Source organism: Myotis yumanensis, unplaced genomic scaffold (assembly GCF_028538775.1).
Source record: "Myotis yumanensis isolate MYYU_CA2020_CCGP unplaced genomic scaffold, mMyoYum1.0.hap1 SCAF_4, whole genome shotgun sequence".
Lineage (NCBI taxonomy): Eukaryota > Metazoa > Chordata > Mammalia > Chiroptera > Vespertilionidae > Myotis > Myotis yumanensis.
Genome location: NW_027223755.1, coordinates 106240232 through 106263277, shown reverse-complemented (window position 1 = coordinate 106263277; position 23046 = coordinate 106240232). Strand labels below are relative to the sequence as shown.

The following is a 23046-nucleotide window of genomic DNA, read 5'->3' as shown; positions in this document are numbered from 1 at the left end:
TCGCACGTGCTGATGGTGCCAAGTGATCAGGGCTGGCGTTGGCAGCAGGTGCAAGCACCAGGTGGGACCACAGCCCACGGGAGCAAAGAATTTTCAGTAACCACTACAGGCTCGCCCCGATGACAGTGACTGGCGCCCTGCCTTGGTCTGGCACCTCCACTCACCTGCTCCACCACCTGCCATGTTCCACGCTCTGCCGCCTGCTGCCAACACCTGCCATGTTTCATGCGTGGTCCCTAGTGGTCAGTGCACGTCATAACGACCAGTTGTTTGGTTGTTCCGCTGTTCAGTCTATTTGCATATTAGGTTTTTAAAAAATATATATATATTTTATTGATTTTTCACAGAGAGGAGGGAAGAGGGATAGAGAGAAACATCGATGAGAGAGAAACATCGATCAGCTGCCTCTTGCACGCCACCTACTGGGGATGTGCCCGCAACCAAGGTACGTGCCCTTGACCGGAATCGAACCTGGGACCCTTGAGTCTGCAGGCTGACGCTCTACCCGCTGAGCCAAACCGGTTAGAGCACATATTAGGGTTTTATATATAAAGGTTATATAGGATTATTGTACAAAAGCAAGCAAGAATTTATTGCGGTGCAGCAAAAACATACTTAGGGCAGTGAAACAAGAAGGGCATTAGAAGCAAGAAGAGAGCCTAGGCTGGGCTGCTTTGGCTCACTGGGAGGTCAGAGAAAAGGGGGCTTAGAGACAGGTTCAGCAGGTTAGCCAGGGAGGAGCTGACACTGCCCATTGCTCTCCTGGTTGCAAGTCTCATGGGGTCCCTTAGAGGTTAGGAGACACGCTCCTGTGGGGGAATGGCACGGACATGCTCCCTAGAGGGAGAGAGCAATAATGGAGGTATTATTGATGAGGTCTTCTAGATAGAATGATCAGTGATTTGCTGAAATCTATCCACACTGAACATTTTTCTGGCTTTAATTTTAGCATTTGGTCTGAAACATCTATTAATCACTCAATAGAACAGCAGTTCTCAAGCTGTGGGTCGCGCGACCCCTTTGGGGGTCGAATGACCCTTTCACAGGGGTCGCCTAAGACCATGGGAAAACACATATATAATTACATATTGTTTTGTGATGAATCACTATACTTTAATTATGTTCAATTTGTAACAATGAAAATACATCCTGCATATCAGATATTTACATTACGATTCATAACAGTAGCAAAATTACAGTTATGAAGTAGCCACGAAAATAATATTATGGTTGGGGGTCACCACAACATGAGGAACTGTATTAAAGGGTCACGACATTAGGAAGGTTGAAAACCACTACAACAGAATATCTCAAGTAGTTTGGTATCCACACCTTTTTAAGATGCTTGGCCAGCGTTTCCAGGGCAGAGGCCTCAGCACACGACTGAAGCTTGCTCCTATTGGTCCAGTCCGGGTAAGGGGCGGGCTATAGCAAGCTCCACACAAGTAACTGGCCTTTCCTGTGGCTCCGCCCCCGGAAGCAATCGCTAACGCCGGTGATTGGCCAGAGCCTCTAGAGGCGGGCTCCGAGCTGAGCTGGGGGGGTTCGTAATGCAATCTGGGCAGCAGCTCAGTGGGTGACTTGTCCGCTGTGGGTGGGGAGAAGCCTGGGGAGGCAGGGCGGGGGCAAGGGCACTGATACTGTCGGCCCCTTCAGCTTCAGCCTGACTCCACACACACAAACCCAGCGCCAGGAACCCTTTTGGGCTTATAGACACCCACTTGGTTCCGTGACGATTCACTTAAGTCACCTAAGCCTGGGGAATACCCCAACTTTGCTCCTCTCCCCATCTACTCATTCACGGGCACATGTGCGCCAGGATATAATACTTTATTCACTAACACGGGTGGAGGATTTGTAATGAAGTGGGAGAGGCCACTGTTCCCAAAAATCCCAGTAGGAGATTTGCCATGTCTCCCAGGTCCCGGGCAGCCAGTTCTGCCACTCCACCCTTTCTCAGACTAGGGTCCCGCAGTCCTTGTCCAGTTAGTCCAGCCCCTGGGGGTCAGGGCCCTGGCATGCGCCTCCTCAGCCAGACACTAGCAGCCCAGCGACAAGGGGGCTCACCTACTCTCACACCCTGGGCAGCGCTCGCTGACGCTGGCGGCCGTAGCGCCGGGGGGCAGCTTGAAGTCTTGGCCGCACACAGTGCAGATATAGCAACGGTGCAGCACGTGCGCACGACGGTGGCGGACGTAGTGGGAGCTGAGGCGGAAGCGCCGACCGCACTCGGTGCAGGGGTAGGGCCGCTCGCCCGTGTGCGTGCGCGAATGCTCCGCCAGGTTGGACCGGTGGCCAAAACGGCGGCCACACACGGCACAGCGGTGCGGCTTCTCGCCCGTGTGCACGCGCCGGTGCTTGGCCAGCGCCGAGCTCTGCGCGAAGCGCGTGCCGCAGTCGGCGCATGCGTACGGCCGCTCCCCGGTGTGCGTGCGTCGGTGGCGCGCCAGGCACGAGCTGCCGCCGAAGGCGCGCCCGCAGTCGGGGCAGGCGTAGGGCTTCTCGCCCGTGTGCACGCGCAGGTGCTGCGCGTAGTTGGAGCTCTGAGCGAAGCGGCGCCCGCACTGCGTGCACACGTAGGGCTTCTCGCCCGTGTGGCGCCGCCGGTGTTGCTGCAGGTTCGAGGCGGCGGAGAAGCTCTTGTCACACTCCGGGCACTTGTAGGGCCGCTCGCCCGTGTGCATGCGGCCGTGTTTGGTCAGCGCCGACTTCTGGGAGAAGCGCTGGCCGCACTCGGTGCAGACGAAGGGCCGCTCGCCCGTGTGCGTGCGGCCGTGTTTGGTCAGCGCCGACTTCTGCGAGAAGCCCCGGCCACACTCGGGGCATTCGAAGGGCCGTTCACCCGTGTGCGTGCGCGAATGCTTGGCCAGCGTGGACCGGCGCGCAAAAGCACGGCCGCAGTCCGCGCACGCGTGTGGGCGCGCCGGGTCGGTGGACTGCGCTGCGGCCTTGCTCGGGACCTGCTGGGAAAGAGGAGATAGGTCAGTCCTGACCCACAGGCCCGGGGGCAAGAGACCTGGGTCTCCGCAAGTTGCCATCTCAGTTCCGCTTATGGAAAACAGGAAAGCCAGGGTGCCTCCCTCATAGCACTGGTGCGCACATTAAATTAGATACTGCACTAATGTACATAGCACATGCCCAGTGTCATTCTACTTGTTCTTTAATAATTCAACAAATATTTATTTTTTAAAATATATTTTATTGATTTTTTTACAGAGAGGAAGGGGGAGGGATAGAGAGTTAGAGACATCAATGAGAGAGAAACATCGACCAGCTGCCTCTTGCACACCCCCTACTGGGGATGTGCCTGCAACCAAGGTACATGCCCTTGACCAGAATTGAACCTGGGACCTTTCAGTCCGCAGGCCGACGCTCTATCCACTGAGCCAAACCAGTTAGGGCAACAAATATTTATTAAGGGTGTGCAAGGTGCCAGACTGTGTTCTAGGCACTGGGGATTCTGTATTATATTTTTTAAATTCCTGCTTATGGGAAAAATGGATGAGTGCTGATACTGGGTGAATGTTTCAAATTTAAATGTTTAAAAACTGATGTAACGAGCAAAAACTAAAGGAAGTGAGAAAGCAGGCTACAGAAGGCACAGCAAGACCCTGGGGCAGTTTTGCCAGTGAAGACCCAGGAATGGCAAGAAAAAGTACGTAGGGCAGAATGTATGGAGGGGAGAGTAATGGATGGGGTGCCCTGGAGGGGATCTCAGCCTAGGGCCTTGTAATATGAAAGATGGGGAACCATTAGAGGAGATGTTAGACGGTACTTTGCAGGGACATGACCAGATGAGACTCATTTTAAAAGCCTCCATCAGGATGCTGGGGTAGAAGGAGGCAGCAGGCAGATCAGGAGCCCAGGGAAGAGGCTACTGCACTGCAGTCATCTGGCCAGAGAATGGGGTGGGGCCACAACATTAGTAACAAAGAAACAGAATTTCCGGAGGATGAGGCCCAGAAATCAGGATTTTAAAAAGATTCCCAGGTGATTCTAATGTGCAGCCAAGGTTGAGAACCACTAGCTCCTTGCTACAGACCAGCCATATCAGCATCACCGGGAACTTGTTAGAATCTCAAGTCCCACCACAGACCTACTGAATCACAACCTTCACTTTAACAAGATTCCCAGGTGACTTGTATGCTTGTTAAAATTAAGACTTAATCTAGAAGAGAGAACAACTCCTGGAGAAAGCAGGTGGGAAAGGTGAGGGTTTTACAGGCTGAAGGACCGCACAGGCAGTCTTAGAGGTGAGAAAGGGGCAGGTCTGTTTGAACTGGGGCATGGGATGTGTGTTGGGTCATGAAGTCAGGACATGAGGTCAGGTGGTGTAGAGCTTTGAATGCCAGGCCTAGGAGCTGAGACTGTATCCTGAGGGAAACAGAAAAACACTAAAAGGTTTAAGCAAAGAGAGAGAGAGGATTAGATGTGCACAGAGCCCTTTGGGAAAATGTTTGTATTCATTAAGGAGAGATTGGATTTTTAATTTTTTTTTAAAGGGGAGAATGATGATTTTTATTTTTATTTTTAAAATATATTTTGTTGATTTTTTTACAGAGAGGAAGGGAGAGGAGTAGAGAGTTAGAAACATCCATGAGAGAGAAACATCAATCAGCTGCCTCCTGCACACTCCCTACTGGCGATGTGCCCGCAACCAAGGTACATGCCCTTGACCAGAATTGAACCTGGGACCCTTGAGTCCGCAGGCTGATGCTCTATCCACTTAGCCAAACCACCTAGGGCTGGAGATGTTGGATTTTGATAGGCAGTGAGAGAATGCTTCAGCGCCTGTGTGCAGCATAATTCAGGCCTGTTCTGGACAACGACTGGCTATGGGACTAGGTGATGACAGCTACGAGATGCAGGATGTCAGCACTAGAAAGAGCTTTGGAGATGACAATCTTCATAGAAACTGAGACTCAGGGAGACCACACAGCAAGCTCATGAGCTACCTTGTGGGCAGGTGTTGTGCTAAACGTTGATGGGAAGTGTGTGAGTAATCCTCATTCCACCCTCCTCCAAATCCAGTCACCCAGATGATAGATACTCAGTCTGGCTTTCAAAAATCTTACTTTCATTATCTCACTTTACAGATGAGAAAGCCAAGGCAAAGCTGGTAAATGGTGAAGCTGGGGTTTGAACCGATGCTTTTAACTGCTACATGTTATGTCTAGAGTCAGCCCTCCATACACATTTCATGGCCAGCCATGCCCAGCCTCCTCCATCCCATCCTTAGCTCTAACCAGTCCACTCAAGGTTCGAAAATATCCCCAACTTTCTGTCTTGTCTCCACTGCTGTCACTACCTGAGAGCAGGCTGCCAGCCTCACATGGCCTGTTCTCCCCACAACAGCCAGTGAATCTGAACAGGAAACCCAACATGCCTCTCTGATCTGAGGCTTCTGATGGCACCGTATCACCTCACGTGGGATGTAAAATTCCTATGCGGCTTCCAATACCTGTAGCTCTCGGCCCCGTCTCCTCTGAGCCTTTGCTTTTGCTGTTTCTTCCTCCCTGAAGCCCCTCCTCTGCCTCCATTTGCCAAATGCCCACTGAGCTTTGTCTGTGAGCCTTCCCCACTGCCTTGAGCTGTCTGCCCTCAGTCCTCTGTCTAGGCCCCCATGTGGGTCTCCCCTTTCACACCAGCCCCAGGATACACCCCAAAAAGGCCTTTGGTAAAAATTAGTTGAAAATTCTCCAGAAGGCCCTAGCTGGTTTGTTCAGTGGATAGAGTGTTGGCCTGGGGACTCAAGGGTCCCGGGTTGTATTCTGGTCAAGGGCACATGCCTGGGTTGCAGGCTTGTTCACCAGTAGGGGGCATGCAGGAGGCAGCAGATCAATGATTCTTTCTCATTATTGATGTTTCTATCTCTCTCTCCCACTCCCTTCCTCTCTGAAATCAACAAAAAATATATATATTAAAAAAAAAAATCCTCCTTTCCGAAACCGGTTTGGCTCAGTGGATAGAGCGTCGCCTGCAGACTGAAAGGTCCCGGGTTCGATTCCGGTCAAGGGCATGTACGTTGGTTGCAGGCACACCCCCAGTAGGAGATGTGCAGGAGGCAGCTGGTCGATGTTTCTCTCTCATCGATGTTTCTAACTCTCTATCCCTCTCTCTTCCTCTCTGTAAAAAATCAATAAAATGTATTTAAAAAAAAAAAATCCTCCAGAAGGATGATGTAGACCAAGGCCTTAAATTTTAGGAAGAAGAAGAATGAATAATATTTACCTAGTATTTGTTATGTGCCATACACAGTTCTGGCTCTTTACATGTATTAACTCATTTCATCCTCACAACCCTAAGGAGTAGGTGCGGGTATGATCTTCCTTTTACAAATGAGGAACGAGAGGCACAAAGACTTTAAAATTAAGACATTTAATCTAGAAGAGATTGCCCAAGGTGACACAGCTGGTAGCTGATGGAGACGGAAGTCCATCTTGAGCTCTAGAGTCTGAGTTCTCTTTTTATTTTTTTAAAAAATATATTTATATTGATTTCAGAGAGGAAGGGAGAGGGAGAGATAGAAACATCAATGAAGAGAGAGAATCATTGATTGGCTGCCTCTTGCACACCCCACACTGGGAATCAAGCCTGCAACCTGGGCATGTGCCCTGACCAGGAATGGAACCCTGACCTCCATAAGGTTCAACCTCAACTTCATAGGTTGAGGCTCAACCACTGAGCCACGCTGGCCAGGCTGGAGTCAGTTCTTAACTTACAGGTGGAATGGGGAGATCAGGAGATCACAGGGCCAGAGGAGGCAGAGTAAGCCAGCATGATGGGCCAAGGAGGCCTGAGAAAAACAGACCTGCAGAGCTATTTTGACTGGGAGCAGAGGCCAAAGCAGCCAGCCCCCTCCCCCGAGGGCCCACCACACCCACTAGGGGGCAGCAGAACGTCTTTCCCTGGGAACTGGCTCCCCTGCAGGAAGAAACCAGAGCCTGGGCCCAGAAACCTGGCCCAGCCAGAGTTCTTCAGGTATGAGCAGGGCTGCACTGGAAGTTGTGGCAGTTTGGGGCTTGAAGGGGGAAATCTAACTCCTATTCTGATATTAAAGCTCCTCTCGTTAAACCTTCCTCTCCCTCAGGATAAATCCCAAATGCCCTACCTGGCCTGCCAAACACCCTGGGCTCATCCACGCTTCTCCCGGTGCCCCACTCACTCCCCCTGAGCCCCTGAAAGGCCCATTTCTTCTGCCTGGAGTCGCCACTCACCTCACCCCTCACTCTCACTGGTCTCAGATAAGCCATCTCTTGACTAACTTTGAGACCTTGGCCAGTCACCAAACTACCAAGCTTCCTGGGCCTCAGTTCCCTCACCTGTAAAATGGAACAAATACTACCTATGTTAGAGAACCGCGGTGCTTAACACAGTGCCTGGAGGAGAGTAAATGCTACCAAGAGCCCGGGGTTTCTGTTGCCTAACCCGGCCCCTCCCCCACCCCGTCTGCATTAGGCTCCCAGCTCCGGGCTTCTCTCCCCGGGGCCCGCTCTCACCACACAGGATTTTAGCTGCGCGGTTACTCAGCAGCCTACCAGTGCTACGCATCAAGCTCCATGGAACCCAGGAATATATATATATGGTGGTCACCCAGCACGGACCCTGGCACAGTAGGTGTGACACCTCTTTGACCTCAGCATGGGCAGTGGGGCAGAAGGATGGGTTGCTCATCCTCAGATTCCAGGTTAGGGATCGAGGTGTGGGACACGTACCTCCTTGTTGTCCACGGGGATCTTGAGTTTCAACACCTCATACTTCTCCTCACCTTCATTGTCATCCTTCACCAGCAGCACCATCTCCTCTTGCATCTCTTCCTCCTCCTCCTTCAGTGTCTGCTGTTCGTCAGGCATCTTGGTGTCCTAGGGCGGGCAGCTGGGTCAGAAGCTCAGGACCCACCCCGCACCCCGCACCCCGCACCCCGCACCCCGCACCCCGTACCCCGTACCCCGACCTGGCCCAGGCAAGGCGGTGCAGCGCGGCTTCCCTCGGCCGACCCTGGGGTTGGGCCCTCTCCCTCCCACCCGGCTCGGCCCTAGGCACCAGCACTTGCCCGCGACCAGCTCCGAAGACACTTGTTCACCCCACGCATCCCGGCGTTCAAGGCCCAGAACAGTTGGAATCTCCAGTGCCAATGAGTCGCCACCCTCCCCGCGCTGAGTCACTGCCGGCGCCTGGTCGGCCCGGATCTGCAGGGCACCCGTTGGAGGCGGGATCGGTGCGTAGACCTGGGGGTGCGCACTCACCAGCTGCAGATTCCGCATTCGCGCAATCCCCCCACCAGGACAGGGCTCCCCGGGTTTGGACACTTGTGATGCGTCGGGGGCGGGGCCTCTAGGCGGCCTGTCATTGGTCAGAACCGCTAACCCCGCCCCCTAGGGGCGGGATCCGGAGGACCCCGGCGTCCAGTCCGAGCTGCCCCTGGAGGATGGAGCGCCCAGAAGCAGTGGCCGCCGCCGTTCCCCAGCTCCTAGGACCCCCGTCCGCTCCACCCCGACTCTCAAGGTCCTCGCAGTCCGGTTCTGACCCACCTTCAGGGCGTTCCTCCTGTGCCGCTCGGGGTCTCCGCTGCAGCCGGGCACGTCCGCTCCGCCCAAACGAGGCTTCGCGCGCTCCAGCCCGGCCTGGGCCTCTGGCTGGCGCCCTCCACCTGTTCCTCCTCACCTCTTCCCTCTTCTTCTCTTTCCTCCTGCGCTGTCTTTTCTCTTTCCCGGCGTTGCCCTTCCTGGACTCTGAGACATCTCGCTCCTTGAAAATACGCTTACCAAACCCACGCCCACAAAAGGCTACCGCTGCCCCGTCTTGTGTCACGTGCCTGCTATGCGCCAGCATGCCAAGCGTCTCACGATCGCTTGAAAATTAAATGTGTCGGTTTGTTTTGTTTTGTTTTGTTAATCCTCACCCGAGGATATTTTTTCAATTTAGAGAGAGTGGAAGGGAGTGGGAGACACAAAGAGAGAGAAACATGGATGTGAGAGATCCACATCAATGGCTAATCTTCCGCAGGAGCCCGGATGGGGCGGGGATGCAGCCTGCAACCGAGCTCAACTGCTGAGCCACACCAGCCGGGCTAAGTCGTGGTCTTTGAAGTCTTCCTCTCCCAGGAGTATGCAGGGAAATGAAATGTCACTCATTTATCAGTTTCTAAAAGCTGGTAATGAGCCCTTGGTAATAATTCAGAATGTCTCCTTTTAGTAAAGTTGATTCATATGTTCTTTCATCCAGATTTACGGGGTAACGTGACTATTTCATAAGGAGAAAGGCTATGTTTGCCAAAAGAAGTAGATTTCAGGTTGAGGAGCAGTATAGGGAGATCTTTTGGCCAACAGAGATTAAAAGCTTCTGAAAATATACCTGGTTGAGTTGTTTGTTTGTTTTTTGTAAGCGGAAGCAAAGTTTATTGAGAGACAGAGGGACTCCCTGCAGCAGGCAGGGAGGGAGCCCAAGTGGGTTTTCCCTAGTTGAGTTTGAATTGTGCCATTGGTATGTTCTACCCATCCAGAGAACTGGGGTGGTAAACACAATAGAAACACTGTAGAATAGGCCAAATATTACAAATGGATTGCATGCACTATTTGCCCAGCGAAATGAGTCCTTCAGTCACTGTAACTCAGAGGGAATTTCCCAATTGGGATTTAATTTTTCCCAATAATAATTTACCTGGCCTTAAGGTTGTTGCTCTCCTGCCAGGAAATGCCTATACCCAGTGAGAAAGCATACAAATCATCATATATGAAATGGTGGCATTTGGATAAAATTCAATTACCATACCACCCTAGCCAGTTTGGTTCAATGAATAGGGCGTCGGCCTGTGGACTGAAGGGTCTTGGGTTCAATTCCGGTCAAGGGCACATGCCTGGGTTGTGGCCTTGATCCCCAGTGTGGGGCGTGCAGAAGGCAGCTGATCAACGATTCTCTCTCATCATTGATGTTTCCATCTCTCTCTCCCTTCCACTTTGAAATCAATAAAAATATGCAAAAAAAATTTTTTTTAAATTCAATTACCATACCTCAAATGAATCTAAAGGAAGTGGAATATGTCCTTGGGATCCATGGACTGGTTTTCCAGGATTATATTTGGACAGAGAGAACATCGCCTGTATACTTTATGATACAGTAAGAGAAGATTTCTAGTAATATTGCTTACTTCATGAAATCATCTTTTTGGGATAATTTACATGTATATGCTGAAGTATAGGGAGTTGGGCCCCTATAGGTAAGATTGGTTTCTGATTGAGTCCAAGCCATATGTGTTTGCCTGGGTCAGAGATTCCCGCTACCTGACCTTTTTAATCCTCACCTGAGGATTTGTTTATTGATTTGAGAGAGAGAGGAAGGGAGAGAGAGAAACATTGATGTGAATGGGAAACATTGATTTGTTGCCTCCCGTATGTTTCCCAACCGGGACTCAAACCCACAACCTTTTGGTGTGTGAGACAGTGGTCCAACCAACTGAGCCACAATGGCCAAGGCAAAGGTTCCCCCTTGTTGCCATATCCTCTTTCCTTCTGCAGCTGTCCATTGGAACGGTAAAAGTGAACCTTTTGATTTCATAGGAAGCAAGGATCATTCTCGGGTCTAGATAATTTGGCTGTTTAATGCTGCCTGTCTAGCTGCAGCATCAGCTAAACGGTTTCCTATTGCTTTCATGGTGGCAGCTTTAAAATGTCCTGGAATTTTGATAATTGCCAATTGTTTCAATTTCTGTATGACATCTAATAATTCTGCAACCTATTTTCTATTCTTTATGCGCTGTCCTGAGAAAGTTAAGAGGCCTCACTGTTTCTAAAACATTCTAGAGTTGTGAGCTACACCAAGGGGATAGATTAGTATAAATATTGGCTATTTGATTGTTGGCCAATTGACAAGTCCGAGTTAGAATAATTAATTCAGCTTGTTGGACAGATTTTATTGAGGTAAATAAGAACCTTCAATTATATCCACCCTGGAAGTTAATCGCGTATCCAGCTAGGTAATATCACTGGTCACCTTTTACAGCTCCATCTGGAAGCCAAAATAAGTCAGCATTACCAAGGAGTTTTCTGTAAACCATTCCTAGGAACAAGAAGGTGGTCAGTGGGCAAAATGTAATCATTGCTGTCTTCATCCTGCAAAGAAGGTAGCAAAGTTGCTGAGTTAAGACTGTTACATTAAGCCCTGACAGTATGGCTTACTGGTTGGGAAATGTTGCCAGTTCAGTTCCTGATGAGAGCACATGCCTGAGTTGTGAGCTTGATCCCAGTAGGGGGCGTGCAGGAGGCAGCTGATCGATGTTTCTCTCTCATCGATGTTTCTAACTATCCCTCTCCCTTACTCTCTGTAAAAAATCAATAAAATATATTTTAAAAAATAAAATAAAAAATTAGAAAGTTTATAATTAAGGTGTCCCAGAGTGGGAGCTTGAGGCAATTTTTTCTTTAGCTCTTTAACAGGGCAGTGGGCACACAGGGCAATATACAGATCTTGTAACATAGAAACCCACACCTGAAACCTATATGATCATATTAACCGATGTCACCTCAATAAATTTATTAAAAAAGGAAAAAAATTAAAATATATAAATGTAGAGCTTTTTAAAAAATATATTTTTATTGTTGATTTCAGAGAGGAAGAGAGAGATAGAAACATCAATGATGAGAATCACTGATCAGCTGCCTCCTGCACACCCCACACTCAGTATCAACCCCGAATCCAATCGTGACCTCCTGGTTCATAGGTTGATGCTCAACCACTAAGCAACACCGGCTGGGCTCTTTTTATTTTTTTCTAAATCCCATATCAGTTTTCTAAAACCCTTCTTTCTTTCTCTTTTCTTTCTTTCTTTTTCTTCTTCTTCTTTTTTTTTGTTTTGTTTTGTTAATCCTCACCCGAGGATATTTCTTTCCCTTTGATTTTTATTTTTATTTTTTTTTATATATTTTATTGATTTTTTTACAGAGAGGAAGGGAGAGGGATAGAGAGTTAGAAACATCGATGAGAGAGAAACATCGACCAGCTGCCTCCTGCACATCTCCCACTGGGGATGTGCCCGCAACCCAGGTACATGCCCTTGACCGGAATCGAACCTGGGACCTTTCAGTCCGCAGGCCGATGCTCTGTCCACTGAGCCAAACCGGCTTCGGCCTTTCCCTTTGATTTTTAGAGAGAGTGGAAGGCAGGGGAGAGACAGAAAGAGAGAAACATCAATGTGAGAGAGACACATTGAATTAGTTGCCTCCCACGCATGCCCCAACTATTCATTCTGTTGCTTTTGCTCCCAGAAACCAGTAGGTACATTCATTGGAATAGGTCGGAATGGCCAGAATCACGTGCTCTAACAGTTACATTAAGTTCCTTTGTGAGTCCATCAGGGTCCCGGAGAAAATCGGGGAAATCTTTAGGTAGATCCCTTAATTATGCTCTAGTCCATGTAATGTATACAATTGCTGGTTCCCCTCTGCCTGAGACCAGCTTTTCTCCAAAGGGAGCTGCTAGAATTCCTGCATTATCCTTGTCTGAATTTCTATCCTCACTTTCCCCTAGGTCAGTGGTCGGCAAACTCATTAGTCAACAGAGCCAAATATCAACAGTACAACGATTGAAATTTCTTTTGAGAGCCAAATTTTTTAAACTTAAACTATATAGGTATGTACATTGTTTTTTTTTAATGTACATTGTTATTAACTTAATTAAGGTACTCCTAAGGCTTAGGAAGAGCCACACTCAAGGGGCCAAAGAGCCACATGTGGCTCGCGAGCCGCAGTTTGCAGACCACTGCCCTAGGTCAGTATGGGAGGTGGTAGTGGAAGAGATATAGAGGAGATAGAAGGGGAAGGAAGAAGGGAGAGAGAGGGCAAGTCCGGACAAGAAAGCTCAGAGAGCAAAGGATATAGGGGAAGAGCTACAGAAGGGGGAAGAACAGGGTATTGGCATTTATTAGCGTTAGCAGTCTTCTTTAGATCAGGGACATCTCTACAATTTCTTTTTTTTTTAATTTATTGATTTGAGAGAGAGGGAAACTTGTTGCTTTACTTATTTTTTTTATTCCCCCCCGCCCTGCGTTACTTATGTATGCATTCATGTTTGATTCTTGTATGTGCCCTGACTGGGAATCGAACCTGCAACCTTGGCATATCAGTATGATGCTCTAATCAACTGAGCTTCCCAGACAGAACTCTAAAATTTCTTGTTAACTTAAAAAAAAATTTTTTTTTTTGCTTTCAAAGAGGAAGGGAGAGGGAGAAAGAGAAACATCAATAATGAAAGAGAATCATTGATCGGCTGCCTCCTGTATGCCACTTAGTAGGGCTCAAGCCCACAAGCTGTCCAGGAATTGAACTGTGACCTTCTGGTTCATAAGTCAATGCTCAACCACTGAGCAACATTGGCCCGGCTAAAAATAAAATTATCGGCCCTGGCTGAACAGTTGGTTGGAGCATCATCCCAATACGCCAAGGTTGCAGATTCAATCCCTGGTCAGGGCACATACAAGAATCAACCAGTGAATGCATAAATAAGTGAAGCAGCAAATCAATGTTTCTCTCTCTAAAATGAATCGATAAATAAAATAAAAAAGAATTGATCTGTGCTCCTCCTAATTTAATTTCAGTTTTATTTGGATGTCTGAACAAATTTCTAGGGATGTTGTGTGGTGAGTTGAAGTGTGCTGCTTGAGTTGGCTGCAAGGGGCATCACCTCCGTAGTTGCATTCAGCCCTCTTGGAGTCCTGCTTTCTCTCCTCGGCTCTCTAATACAGCGGTGAGAACTGAGAGCACTAGGTAACAACCTTTGAAGTGCACATCCCCAGACGAGTCAATTAATTAATTACAGTTTAGTTGGCGTTCCCTATGGGGCTGTTACATCTCATGGGGGATGCCTCCTTGCAGCAGGCCAGTAAGACACTAGAAAATTCCTTGCCAAGTGGAATGAGGAAAATGAGACAGATGCTGAACAAACCGGTCCAGCAATTACAGCCAGTACATATGGTCACCTCCCCAGAGATAACATCTAGGCTCTTGTATTTTAGCTCCAGGCCCAGAAAAGCAGCAAAACCAGGTGGGCAGCACCAGGACCAGCTGCAATGACTAATGACCCCCTGCCCTGATGCTGACCAATCAGTAGAGACCATGACCCTAAAAGGGCACACCTGGAAAACTGATGCATTTTCTACTGAATCCCTCCCCTTAGACTTTTCCTAAGATTCCAGCCCGGGGCCACACGTGCCTTTCCCTCCCCTCTCCTCCCCCACAGGCACTCATTTCCTAAACTTTAAGGGTCCCCATGAGACCTGCAACCCGGAGAGCAACAGGCAGCAGCAGCTCCTCCTGGGCTCACCCCATGAACCTGTCTCCAAGGCCCCCTTTTCTGTGACTTTCCAGTGAGCAAAAGCAGCCCAGCCTGGGCTCATTTCTTCCCTGTTACATTTCTAGAGCCAAGCAGCCTCCCTTAGGTCTGTCCTGCTGCTGCTTTTATGCTAAGCCCTTCCTTGGTTCACTGGCTCAGCTTTAATAAACATCCTCCCAACCACGTGGACTCATGTGACATCTTTCCTGCACGAGGTCAAGAACCCACATGCTACAGGCTGGCCCTGGGCAGACCTGCTCAGGACCAGGTCCCCTGCCTGGTAACACCCTGGCATCTCTACAAAGAAAAGTGGAAATTTGGGTCCTAACTGGTGTGGCTCAGTGGATAGTGTCGGCCTGTGGTTTGAAGGGTCCCAGGTTCAATTCCGGTCAAGGGCATGTACCTTGGCTGCAGGCACATCCCCAGTAGGGAGTGTGCAGGAGGCAGCTGATCGATGTTTCTCTCTCATGGATGTTTCTAACTCTCTATCCCTCTTCCCTCCTCTCTGTAAAAAATCAATAAAATATATTAAGAAAGAAAGAAGAAAGAAAGAAAGAGAGAAGGAAGGAAGGAAGGAAGGAAGGAAGGAAGGAAGGAAAGAAGGGAGGAAGGAAGAAAGAAAAAGAAAGAAAGAAAGAAAGAAAAAGAAAAAGAAAATGGAAATTTGGGCTGGAGGGAGGAAATGCCCCTTATCTTCATAGCCAAACAAGTTCAGGTTCTCATTTATCCAGCAAAAAGTTCTTTGGCCAGACTCTCAGAAAGCAATTCCAATTGAAAAATCAAAGTTAAAAATTAGCCACTCATTTTTTTGCTCCTGTCCTGCCTTAGCCTGGGTTCTACCAACCCTTAACCTTTAGTTCTATCTGGAGGATTTTTTAAAAAATATATTTTTTATTGATTTCAGAGAAGGAGAGATAGAAACATCAATGATGAGGCTCGTTGATTGGCTGCCTCCTGCACACCCCCTACAGGGGATGTAGCCCGCAACCCAGGCATGTGCCCTTGACCGGAATAGAACCTGGGACCCTTCAGTCCACAGGCTGACACTCTATCAACTAAGCCAATCCAGCTAGGGCAGGATTTATTTTTTAATACTCACCCAAGGATATGCTTATTGATTTTTGAGAGAGAGAGAGAGAGAGAGAGAGAGAGAGAGAGAGAGATGGTTGCCTTCCATACCTGCTCTGACCAGGCATCGAACTTGCAATCCTTTGGTGAACAGGACAATGCTCCAACCGACTGAGCCACACCAACCAGGGCTCTATCTGGAGGATTTTTAAAAGCAGCTCACACCCAGCCAGTGTGGGTCAGTGGTTGAGCGTCAATCTATGAACTGGGAAGTCACAGATTCCCAATCAGGGCACATGCCCAATTGCCAGTTGCAGGCTCGATCCCCAATGGGGGGCGTGCAGGAGGCCAATCAATGATTCTCACCATTGATGTTTCTCTCTTTCTCTCCCTCTCCCTTCCTCTCTGAAATCAATAAAAATATATTTTTTAAAAAACAGCTCAATGCCCTGGCCAGTTTGCTCAGTGGTTATAGTGTCAGCCCATGCATCAAAGGGTCATGGATTCGATTCCTGGTCAAGGGCAGATATCTGGGTTGCAGGTTCGATCCCCAACCCCAATCAGGTATGTGTGGCAGGCAACCAATCAATGTGTCTCTCTCACATCGATGTTTCTCTCTCTCTCTTTTGCCTGCCTTTCACTCTCTCTAAAAATCAATGGAAAAAGATCATTGGGTGAGGATTAACATAAATAAATAAGTAAGTAAGTAAGTAAATTTTAAAACCTGCTCAAATAAAATCAGGGCCTCTTATCTTAAAACCAGGAGGTCCAGAATTCCAATGGAAACTCACCCACGTTCACCCAATGCAAAAAAGATGCAAAACAAAGAATGGGTCAGTGAGGCACCTTGGGCTCCTGCTGGTGCTAAGCATGGGTCCAGGTCTGCAGTGGTCCTGGTGGGCCTCTTTGGAATCTTGTTGTACTACACCAAGAAAATGTCAAAATAAGAAATCTTCAAACCTATAGATTTTTTTTTTTTTTAGTTTATTTGAGCTAAATTGATGACAATTGCCAGGAAGCAAAATCCCAACAGACTGAGAAAATGCTCCAGAGAGTGGCAGTTTTGCACCTTATTTATACACTACAAACAAAGGAGGAGGCATAGGGGTTACATGAAATTCATTGGTGATAGATTATGGAGGCAGGACAAAGCACAGGGGGGCAGGGGTAGTGGGGAGAGAATCTCTGGGATTGAATAAAAAGTAAAAGGAATAGACACATACTTCTTTTACATAGTAGGTGGGCATAGGATAGCTAACAGTTAATTAACATGATCATAATAACAATGAGGGGATTTGTAGTCTCTGCTCTGGCCTGGTAGTTGTGCTTTGAGGGGGTCTGAAAAAAGGAAATTTCTTTGATATTCCAAAGGCATGTTATTAGGTATATTTTTGCAGATGCAAAAAAGACAACAGACAGGCTCGGCCTAGGTACAGATACACCCTTGTTAGGGAAAAATACCTGCCTAGGACATGACTGCTCACCATGAACTGCTTTTAGTCAGAAAGTTGTTTTTAAAATATATATATATTTTTATTGATTTCAGAGAGGAAGGGAGAGGGAGAGAGATAGAAACATCAATGATGAGAGAGAATCATCAATCAGCTGCCTCCCCACTGGGGCTCGAGCCCACAGCCCGGGCATGTGCCCTGATTAAGAATTGATCGGTGAGCTCCTGGTTCATAGGTCGATGCTCAACCACTGAGCCACGCCAGCCGGGCTAGTCAGAAAGTTTTAATTTCAGACCATCCTTTGTGGTTACTCTAGGTGTCCGAGTTTGTAAGGCCACCGTGCAGGCCTCCCCTGAGCTTGTCAGGTTTAGTATGTGGCCCCTTTCGTCCACAGCCAGATGTAATTTTACAAAGTTCTCTGCAGGGTGGGCTTCAGGCCCAATCTGGTAAGGAGGGGAGACGAGGAAAACCAGCAAGGAGGGCCTCCGGTTAGGCCTATGGGTTTGTGTGCCAAAGCCTCCAAGAAGCCCAGGCCTGAATGCAAAACTCTAAGGTTTCAAGTGTGTGTAACAATTTGGGGGGCGGGGAGGGGAGGACAGGGAGGAACCGCACTGTAACCATCTTTTATGGGTTTCAGGCTAGCTTGTCTGAGGGTTATGATCTGAGAGCTTCTGAGAGCCTCATGCAGATTAATAGATAACCAACCAGTGAACTAGCAGAGCAGTCTTGTACTTCATTTCTTAGGTGGGTGAACTGCCCTAGTCTCTCTCTCTCTTTTTTTTCCTTTTTTAAATTGATTTTGAGAAAAATAGAAGGAGAGGGAGAGAAGGAGGGAGGAGGAGGAGGAAAAGAGAGAGAGAAAAACCCATCGACCATCCATGCATTCATTGGTTACCTCTTCTATGTGCCCTGACTGGAGATGGAACCTGCAACTTCGGCATGTGGGGGACACTCTAAGCAACTGAGCTACCCTGCCAGGGCCACCCCAGCCTTTATTGTCCCTGGCCATCATATCAGCTCCTCTCACTCCTCCTCCCCATTGCCACCCTCCTTAGAAAAAGCTAGCAATCGGAGTCCCGCTCCTAAAGACACCTGGGTCGCTGGGAAATATGTTGGCCTTTTCCAGGCGATAAAGTGGTACCCCTTTTGCCTTCTCTTTGCGATGTGCAGCCAAATGACCTGTTTGACAAATGAAAATGGGTCTCAGAGAAGTGGGGCTTCTCGGCAGGCAGAGCATCAATGCTGGGCCTTCTGTCGGCACCAGCGCAGCCCACCACACTCCCGCCCACTTGTTGCCACTGAACACCCTCAGCCTGTGGGATCCAGAGATTTTCCTGTTAAGGGCCGCGCTGTGTGGCGTGCGTGGTGTGGATGGCGCCTTGTGGGCATCAAGTCCTGGGACCTGTTGACAGAACTGGTGGCTATTTAACCAGATGTCAGAGCTAGAAAACAGCTAAGTCCACTTCTTTGACCAGAACAGAAGGCAAGGGACCCACATGTTTACACACAGCTTGGGGATTCTGCCTGTTGTGACCCTTGGACACCTTTTCCACCCCTCACCACACACACACACACGAGTCCAAGCCGCAGACAAGCAGTTTATTGGCAAGGAAACGTGGAGCTGTGTCTGTCTGGTCTTTGAACTTCCCTGGCTTCTCCTCATTCCAGTCCTGCCCTCCCAGCCACTTTCTCTGCGGGTGTGCACAGGGCCTGGGCCCGGCATGCAGAGTTCTCCTTCTGCTGCCTCTGGCCCATTTTGCCAGCGTCCATGTGTCAGGGTGGGTGGGGTCCTCCAGGGCAGGCAGGTCTGGGCTCTGTCCACGGGGGCCCTTCCTGGCCAAGACCATGTCCAATGGCCTGAGGCTGGGCACTGCCTGCGGCACAGCAATACTCTCCTTAGAAGGATGATCAGGTTGCCCCTGCCTAGTTCTGGCCCCTAAGCCCCAAGTCTCATAAGGTTGGACCAAACCATGGTTCAGGGTGCTGACCCATTCTTAACAGGTTAGAGGCTACAGGAATTTAGGGTTAAAGACTTCAGGCTCAGACCAGTTTCTTAATTCAACAAAGTTTTATTGAGTGCCTACTGTGCACGAGGCAGTGTTCTAGAAGCTGGGGGTATGACCGCACTGGCAAGGTCCTGACTGAGCCCAGCTGGGACAGTTTCCTGAGCTTCAAGATCATTGTCTCCAATCTTCATCTATTCACTGCTTTCTCCATTTCTTCCCCTCCCACCTTCTTTCCTTCCCTCTCCCACCAACTCCCAGGTCCCTTCTTCTCTGATTAGGCAAGATGCCACTCCTGCTCCTCCACCCTCCCTCTGCCCCATCATTCCAGTCCCACTGGTGGCTCCTCCTTGAGGGGCCTTGCCAGACCACCCCCGGTCCCAAAGGGCCTCAGGACGAGATGCCCACGCTGGTGCTTGATCCGGGCAGAGCTGTCAGCAAAACCCTTGCCACACTCTGCACACTTGTATGGCTTCTCCCCAGTGTGTGTGCGCCTGTGTTTGACCAGGTCCGAGCTCCGGGGGAACTCCTTCCCACAGAAGCCGCACACATGGGGCTGGCTGAGTCCGGAGGGCTGGGCCCGGACTCGGGGTCGAGGGGCCATGGGCGCTGGGCCGGGGGGGTTATGTGGCCTCAGGAGAGTGGATGGTGGCGGCGGCCGAGCCTGTTCACCGCGGTGGGTACGGAGGTGCTTGACTCGGGCTGAGCTGTCAGCAAAACCCTTGCCACACTCAGGGCAGAGATAGGGCTTCTCCCCCGTGTGCACCCGATGGTGTTTCACCAGGTCTGAGCTTCGGCGGAAGCCCTTGCCACACTCAGGGCACTTGTGGGGCTTGTCACCCGCGAGTGGTGGGGGTGGCTCCCCGGTCTGTGGGCCCCTGGGCTCTGGCTCCAAGCCAGGCAGGCCAAAAGGCCCGTCACCTGAGTGCGAAGGGCTTCGAGGTGTCAGTGGGGGGCTGGTACCAAGAGGAGGTGGCGGGGAGCTGGAGCTGGGGGGTGGGCTGGGGATCAGGGGAGCCAGGGGGTAGCCTGGGAAGCTGAAGTCCTGCGGCTCCATGTGAGTCAGGCGGTGGCGGAGAAGCGTGGAGCTGAGGCTGAAGGTGCAGTCACACTCCGGGCAGGCGTGAGGCCTCTCGCCAGTGTGGGTGCGGAGGTGCTTGACCCTGGCAGAGCTGTCGGCGAAGCCCTTGCCACACTCAGGGCAGAGGTAGGGCTTCTCTCCCGTGTGCACCCGAAGGTGCTTCACCAGGTCTGAGCCCCGGGCAAATTCCTTTCCACACACATCACAGCCAAAAGGCTTGGGCCCCAGGTGACTGCGCTGGTGGCTCAGAAGACTGCAGCTGAGCACAAATCTTTTGCCGCAATCGGTGCAGATATATGGCTTGTCCTGGGCTTTGGGTCCCTGCGCGGCTGCTGTGGCTGCTCCAGACGGCGGCCGCCGGGGCACCATGGGCCGGGGGGGCTGCTCCCCGCGGTGTGTTCGCTGGTGCTTGATGCGAGCAGAACTGTCACCAAAGCCCTTGCCACAGATGCCGCACTTGTAGGGCTTCTCGCCCGTGTGTGTCCGCTGGTGCTTCACCAAGTCTGAACTCTGCCGGAAGCTCTTGCCGCATTCACCGCAGATAGTGGGGCGCTCCCCGGCAGGGACCCTGGACCTAGGAATCTTTGGAGGGCCCTGGGCTGGCGGTCTGGCTCTGTAGGGCTTTTCGCCACTATGAGTTCGCTGGTGTTTGATCCGGGCAGAGCTATCCCCAAAGCCCTTGCCGCAGACCCCACACTTGTAGGGTTTCTCCCCGGTGTGTGTCCGCTGATGTTTCACCAGATCCGACATCTGCCGAAAGCTCTTGCCACACTCGCCACATACAGCAGCCCGATCGCTAGCCTGGCCCCAACGTGGTTCTCCCAGGAGCCGGGGGCCTCTGTCTCGAGCCTGGGGTTTTCCTGGTCCCTCTCTCTGGACCCACAAGTCATCCCAGGTCTGGATGCCTTCAGGCTTGAGAGAGGCATTTCCTACTTCATGACTTGGGGCCAAATCGTCCTCTTCTTTAAACCCCAAGTCATCCTCCTGTGGGGTAGGTTCAAACTCATCCGCCCGAGACATCTCCACATTCTCACCCCCTAGACCTGGGGAAAGAAAAGCGATTTGTAGGCCTGCCCTGTTGCTCAGCCCAGAAAGGCTTCCTTGACAATCTGTTGTCACAAGGATCTCTCTCTCTCTGAACTTCTAAAGAACTTACTATTGTCTGCGCCTCTCATTAATAATAGTATTTTCCCTTTAACCATGCCTTTAATACTCGCCAATCACCGAACTAAGCATTACTGAACACTTGCAAACGATCCCATGAGGTAATACTATTACTGTGCCCATTTGCAGACTCAGAGAATTTAAGTCACTTGCTCAAGGTTATAAAGATTAGCAAGTAGCACAGCCAGGTTTCTAACGCAGGTCTGTCTGACCCCCAAGCCTGTGTTACCACTACATCATATCGTCCCTATTTAGGAAAACTGGTATTTGCTATTTCAATGCTATCTTTTTGGTATTAGCCCATCCTGTAATTTATTACTTCAGTCGTCTGTGTTTACCGGAGATGCCCCAGACACACACCTATCCCTCAAGATGCTTAGGGTTGATAGGAGAAATAAGGCAAAACAAAAATAATCATACTTGTGGGTTCAGAATAACTGCACTGTCACCAAAGTAGCAAACATATATATATATATAGATAGATAGATAGATAGAGAGAGAGAGAGAGAGACTGGAGGATAAGCTGGAAAGGGATGTTGGGACTAGGGGCTGAACCGAACACTAGGCTAAGACTCTTAATTAGGAGGCAGGTTTAGTAGGGGAGGTTTTGGAGGAGGGAGACCAGATCGGATGCAGTCTGGGCTCCATGCGGGCGCAGGGTGCATCGCTGGAGAAAAGAGGGCTGAGGGAGGTTGTGGCCACTGCCCGGTGAGGCAGCAGGAGACCCGCCGCAGGGCACAGGCAGCGAGGGCCGAGGACTGCTGGGGGGGGGGGGGGGGGGGGCGAGTCCTTGCGATGACGCCCTACCGGCCCGGCGCACAGTAGGTGCACAGACACACGGACTCCTCTGTTTTTGCTCCTGCTCCCTCTCTCCCTGGAAACACAGTTCATTGCCGATTTTCCTGCGTCTTGGCGAGGCGGAGCCCAGCATCGCAGCCCTCGACCCAGCCATCACCTATACATGGCGGCGCATCGCTGCGGCCTCACCTGTGCGGGCGCCGCCCGGCGGCTCCCCTTCCTCCCGGCCGCGCAGGTCCGGACCCCAGGGCTCCCCCGCGCGCTCCATCGCAGGCTCGCCGCCTGGGCAAGGGGACAAGCACAGCCCCGGTCACGCGGCCACGTGCGGCCCGCGCCCGGCCGTTGCCCTCCGCCGGCGGGCACCGGGCACCATCGGGGTCCGAGGTGCCGGGCGCGGCTCCCGGTGCCCGCCCCGCACCCCCGCCCCCGCCGGCGCCCCTGCACCTGCTGCTCCTTCCGGCTCCGCCGCCCGCCCCGCTGGGCGCCTCCGGCTCCGCCGCCCCGCGCTCCCCGGAGCCCCGGGGTGAGCGCAGCGCCCGGACCCCCGACAGCTCTGGGATGCGGGCTCCGCGTCCCACGGGGAGGGGACTCGGACCAGCGTCCCGGGGCGGCCGCCGGGGGCGGGGACGGGAAACGGAAGAGCGGGCCGCGCGGAGCCGCTCTAGGACCCGGAGGAGCCGCGCGCCGGCGGCGGCCGGGCGGTCGGCCGAGCTCGGTGGCGGCGGCCGGGCGGGTGGCGGCGGAGGGGCTGCTCTGAGCCGAGGCCGGGCCCGAACTCGGTGGTATTAACCGTGTGCCTCCTGGTGACGAGCCGGACTCTCCGAACTGCCGCTGGGCCGGGCCCTCGGGTCGGCGGCCGGGGAGACAAAGAGCTCCCGCCGCGGACCGGCCGGGCGCGGGGCCGGCCCGGCAGACAAAGGGCGGCGGGGGCCTCCGGCGGGGGGCGTGGCTCCGAGGCGCTGGGAACAAAGCCGGCCGGTCCGAGACTCGGAAACAAAGCGGGCCGGCCTGGGAGCCGCGGGCCGGGCGGGGCGGGGCGGGGGGGGTGGGCCGGGGCGGCCGAGACGGAGGCCGGTGCCTCCGGGGCCGCCGCTGGGGAGAGGCGGGCGGAGGGGTCGGCCCTGCGCCCGGAGCGGAGCCCCGGCGCCGGACTCAGAGT

The 23046-nt window shown here is 51.5% G+C and overlaps 2 protein-coding genes across 6 annotated transcripts; both read right to left on the bottom strand.

Moving 5' to 3' along the window:
• Positions 1-881: 881 nt before the first annotated feature.
• LOC139009317 (zinc finger protein 771-like) lies at positions 882-8872 on the bottom strand. Of its 5 annotated transcripts, none has more exons than XM_070413561.1 (3): positions 8532-8872; positions 7716-7862; positions 882-2963 (listed from the first exon to the last, which is right to left on the bottom strand). In XM_070413561.1, the coding sequence occupies exons 2-3, from the start codon at positions 7851-7853 to the stop codon at positions 2064-2066; spliced, it is 1038 nt and encodes a 345-aa protein (XP_070269662.1). In that variant the 5' UTR covers positions 7854-7862; positions 8532-8872; the 3' UTR covers positions 882-2063. The 5 variants fall into 5 exon arrangements, with proteins under 5 accessions (XP_070269662.1, XP_070269661.1, XP_070269659.1 ...); XM_070413560.1 differs by lacking the exon at positions 8532-8872 and adding an exon at positions 8247-8308; XM_070413558.1 differs by lacking the exon at positions 8532-8872 and adding an exon at positions 8054-8208.
• A 10018-nt stretch (positions 8873-18890) lies between these two features.
• Positions 18891-22522, bottom strand: ZNF48 (zinc finger protein 48). Its single transcript, XM_070413556.1, has 3 exons — positions 22332-22522; positions 22077-22169; positions 18891-20968 (listed from the first exon to the last, which is right to left on the bottom strand). The coding sequence occupies exons 2-3, from the start codon at positions 22153-22155 to the stop codon at positions 19167-19169; spliced, it is 1881 nt and encodes a 626-aa protein (XP_070269657.1). The 5' UTR covers positions 22156-22169; positions 22332-22522; the 3' UTR covers positions 18891-19166.
• Between the last annotated feature and the right edge of the window lie 524 nt (positions 22523-23046).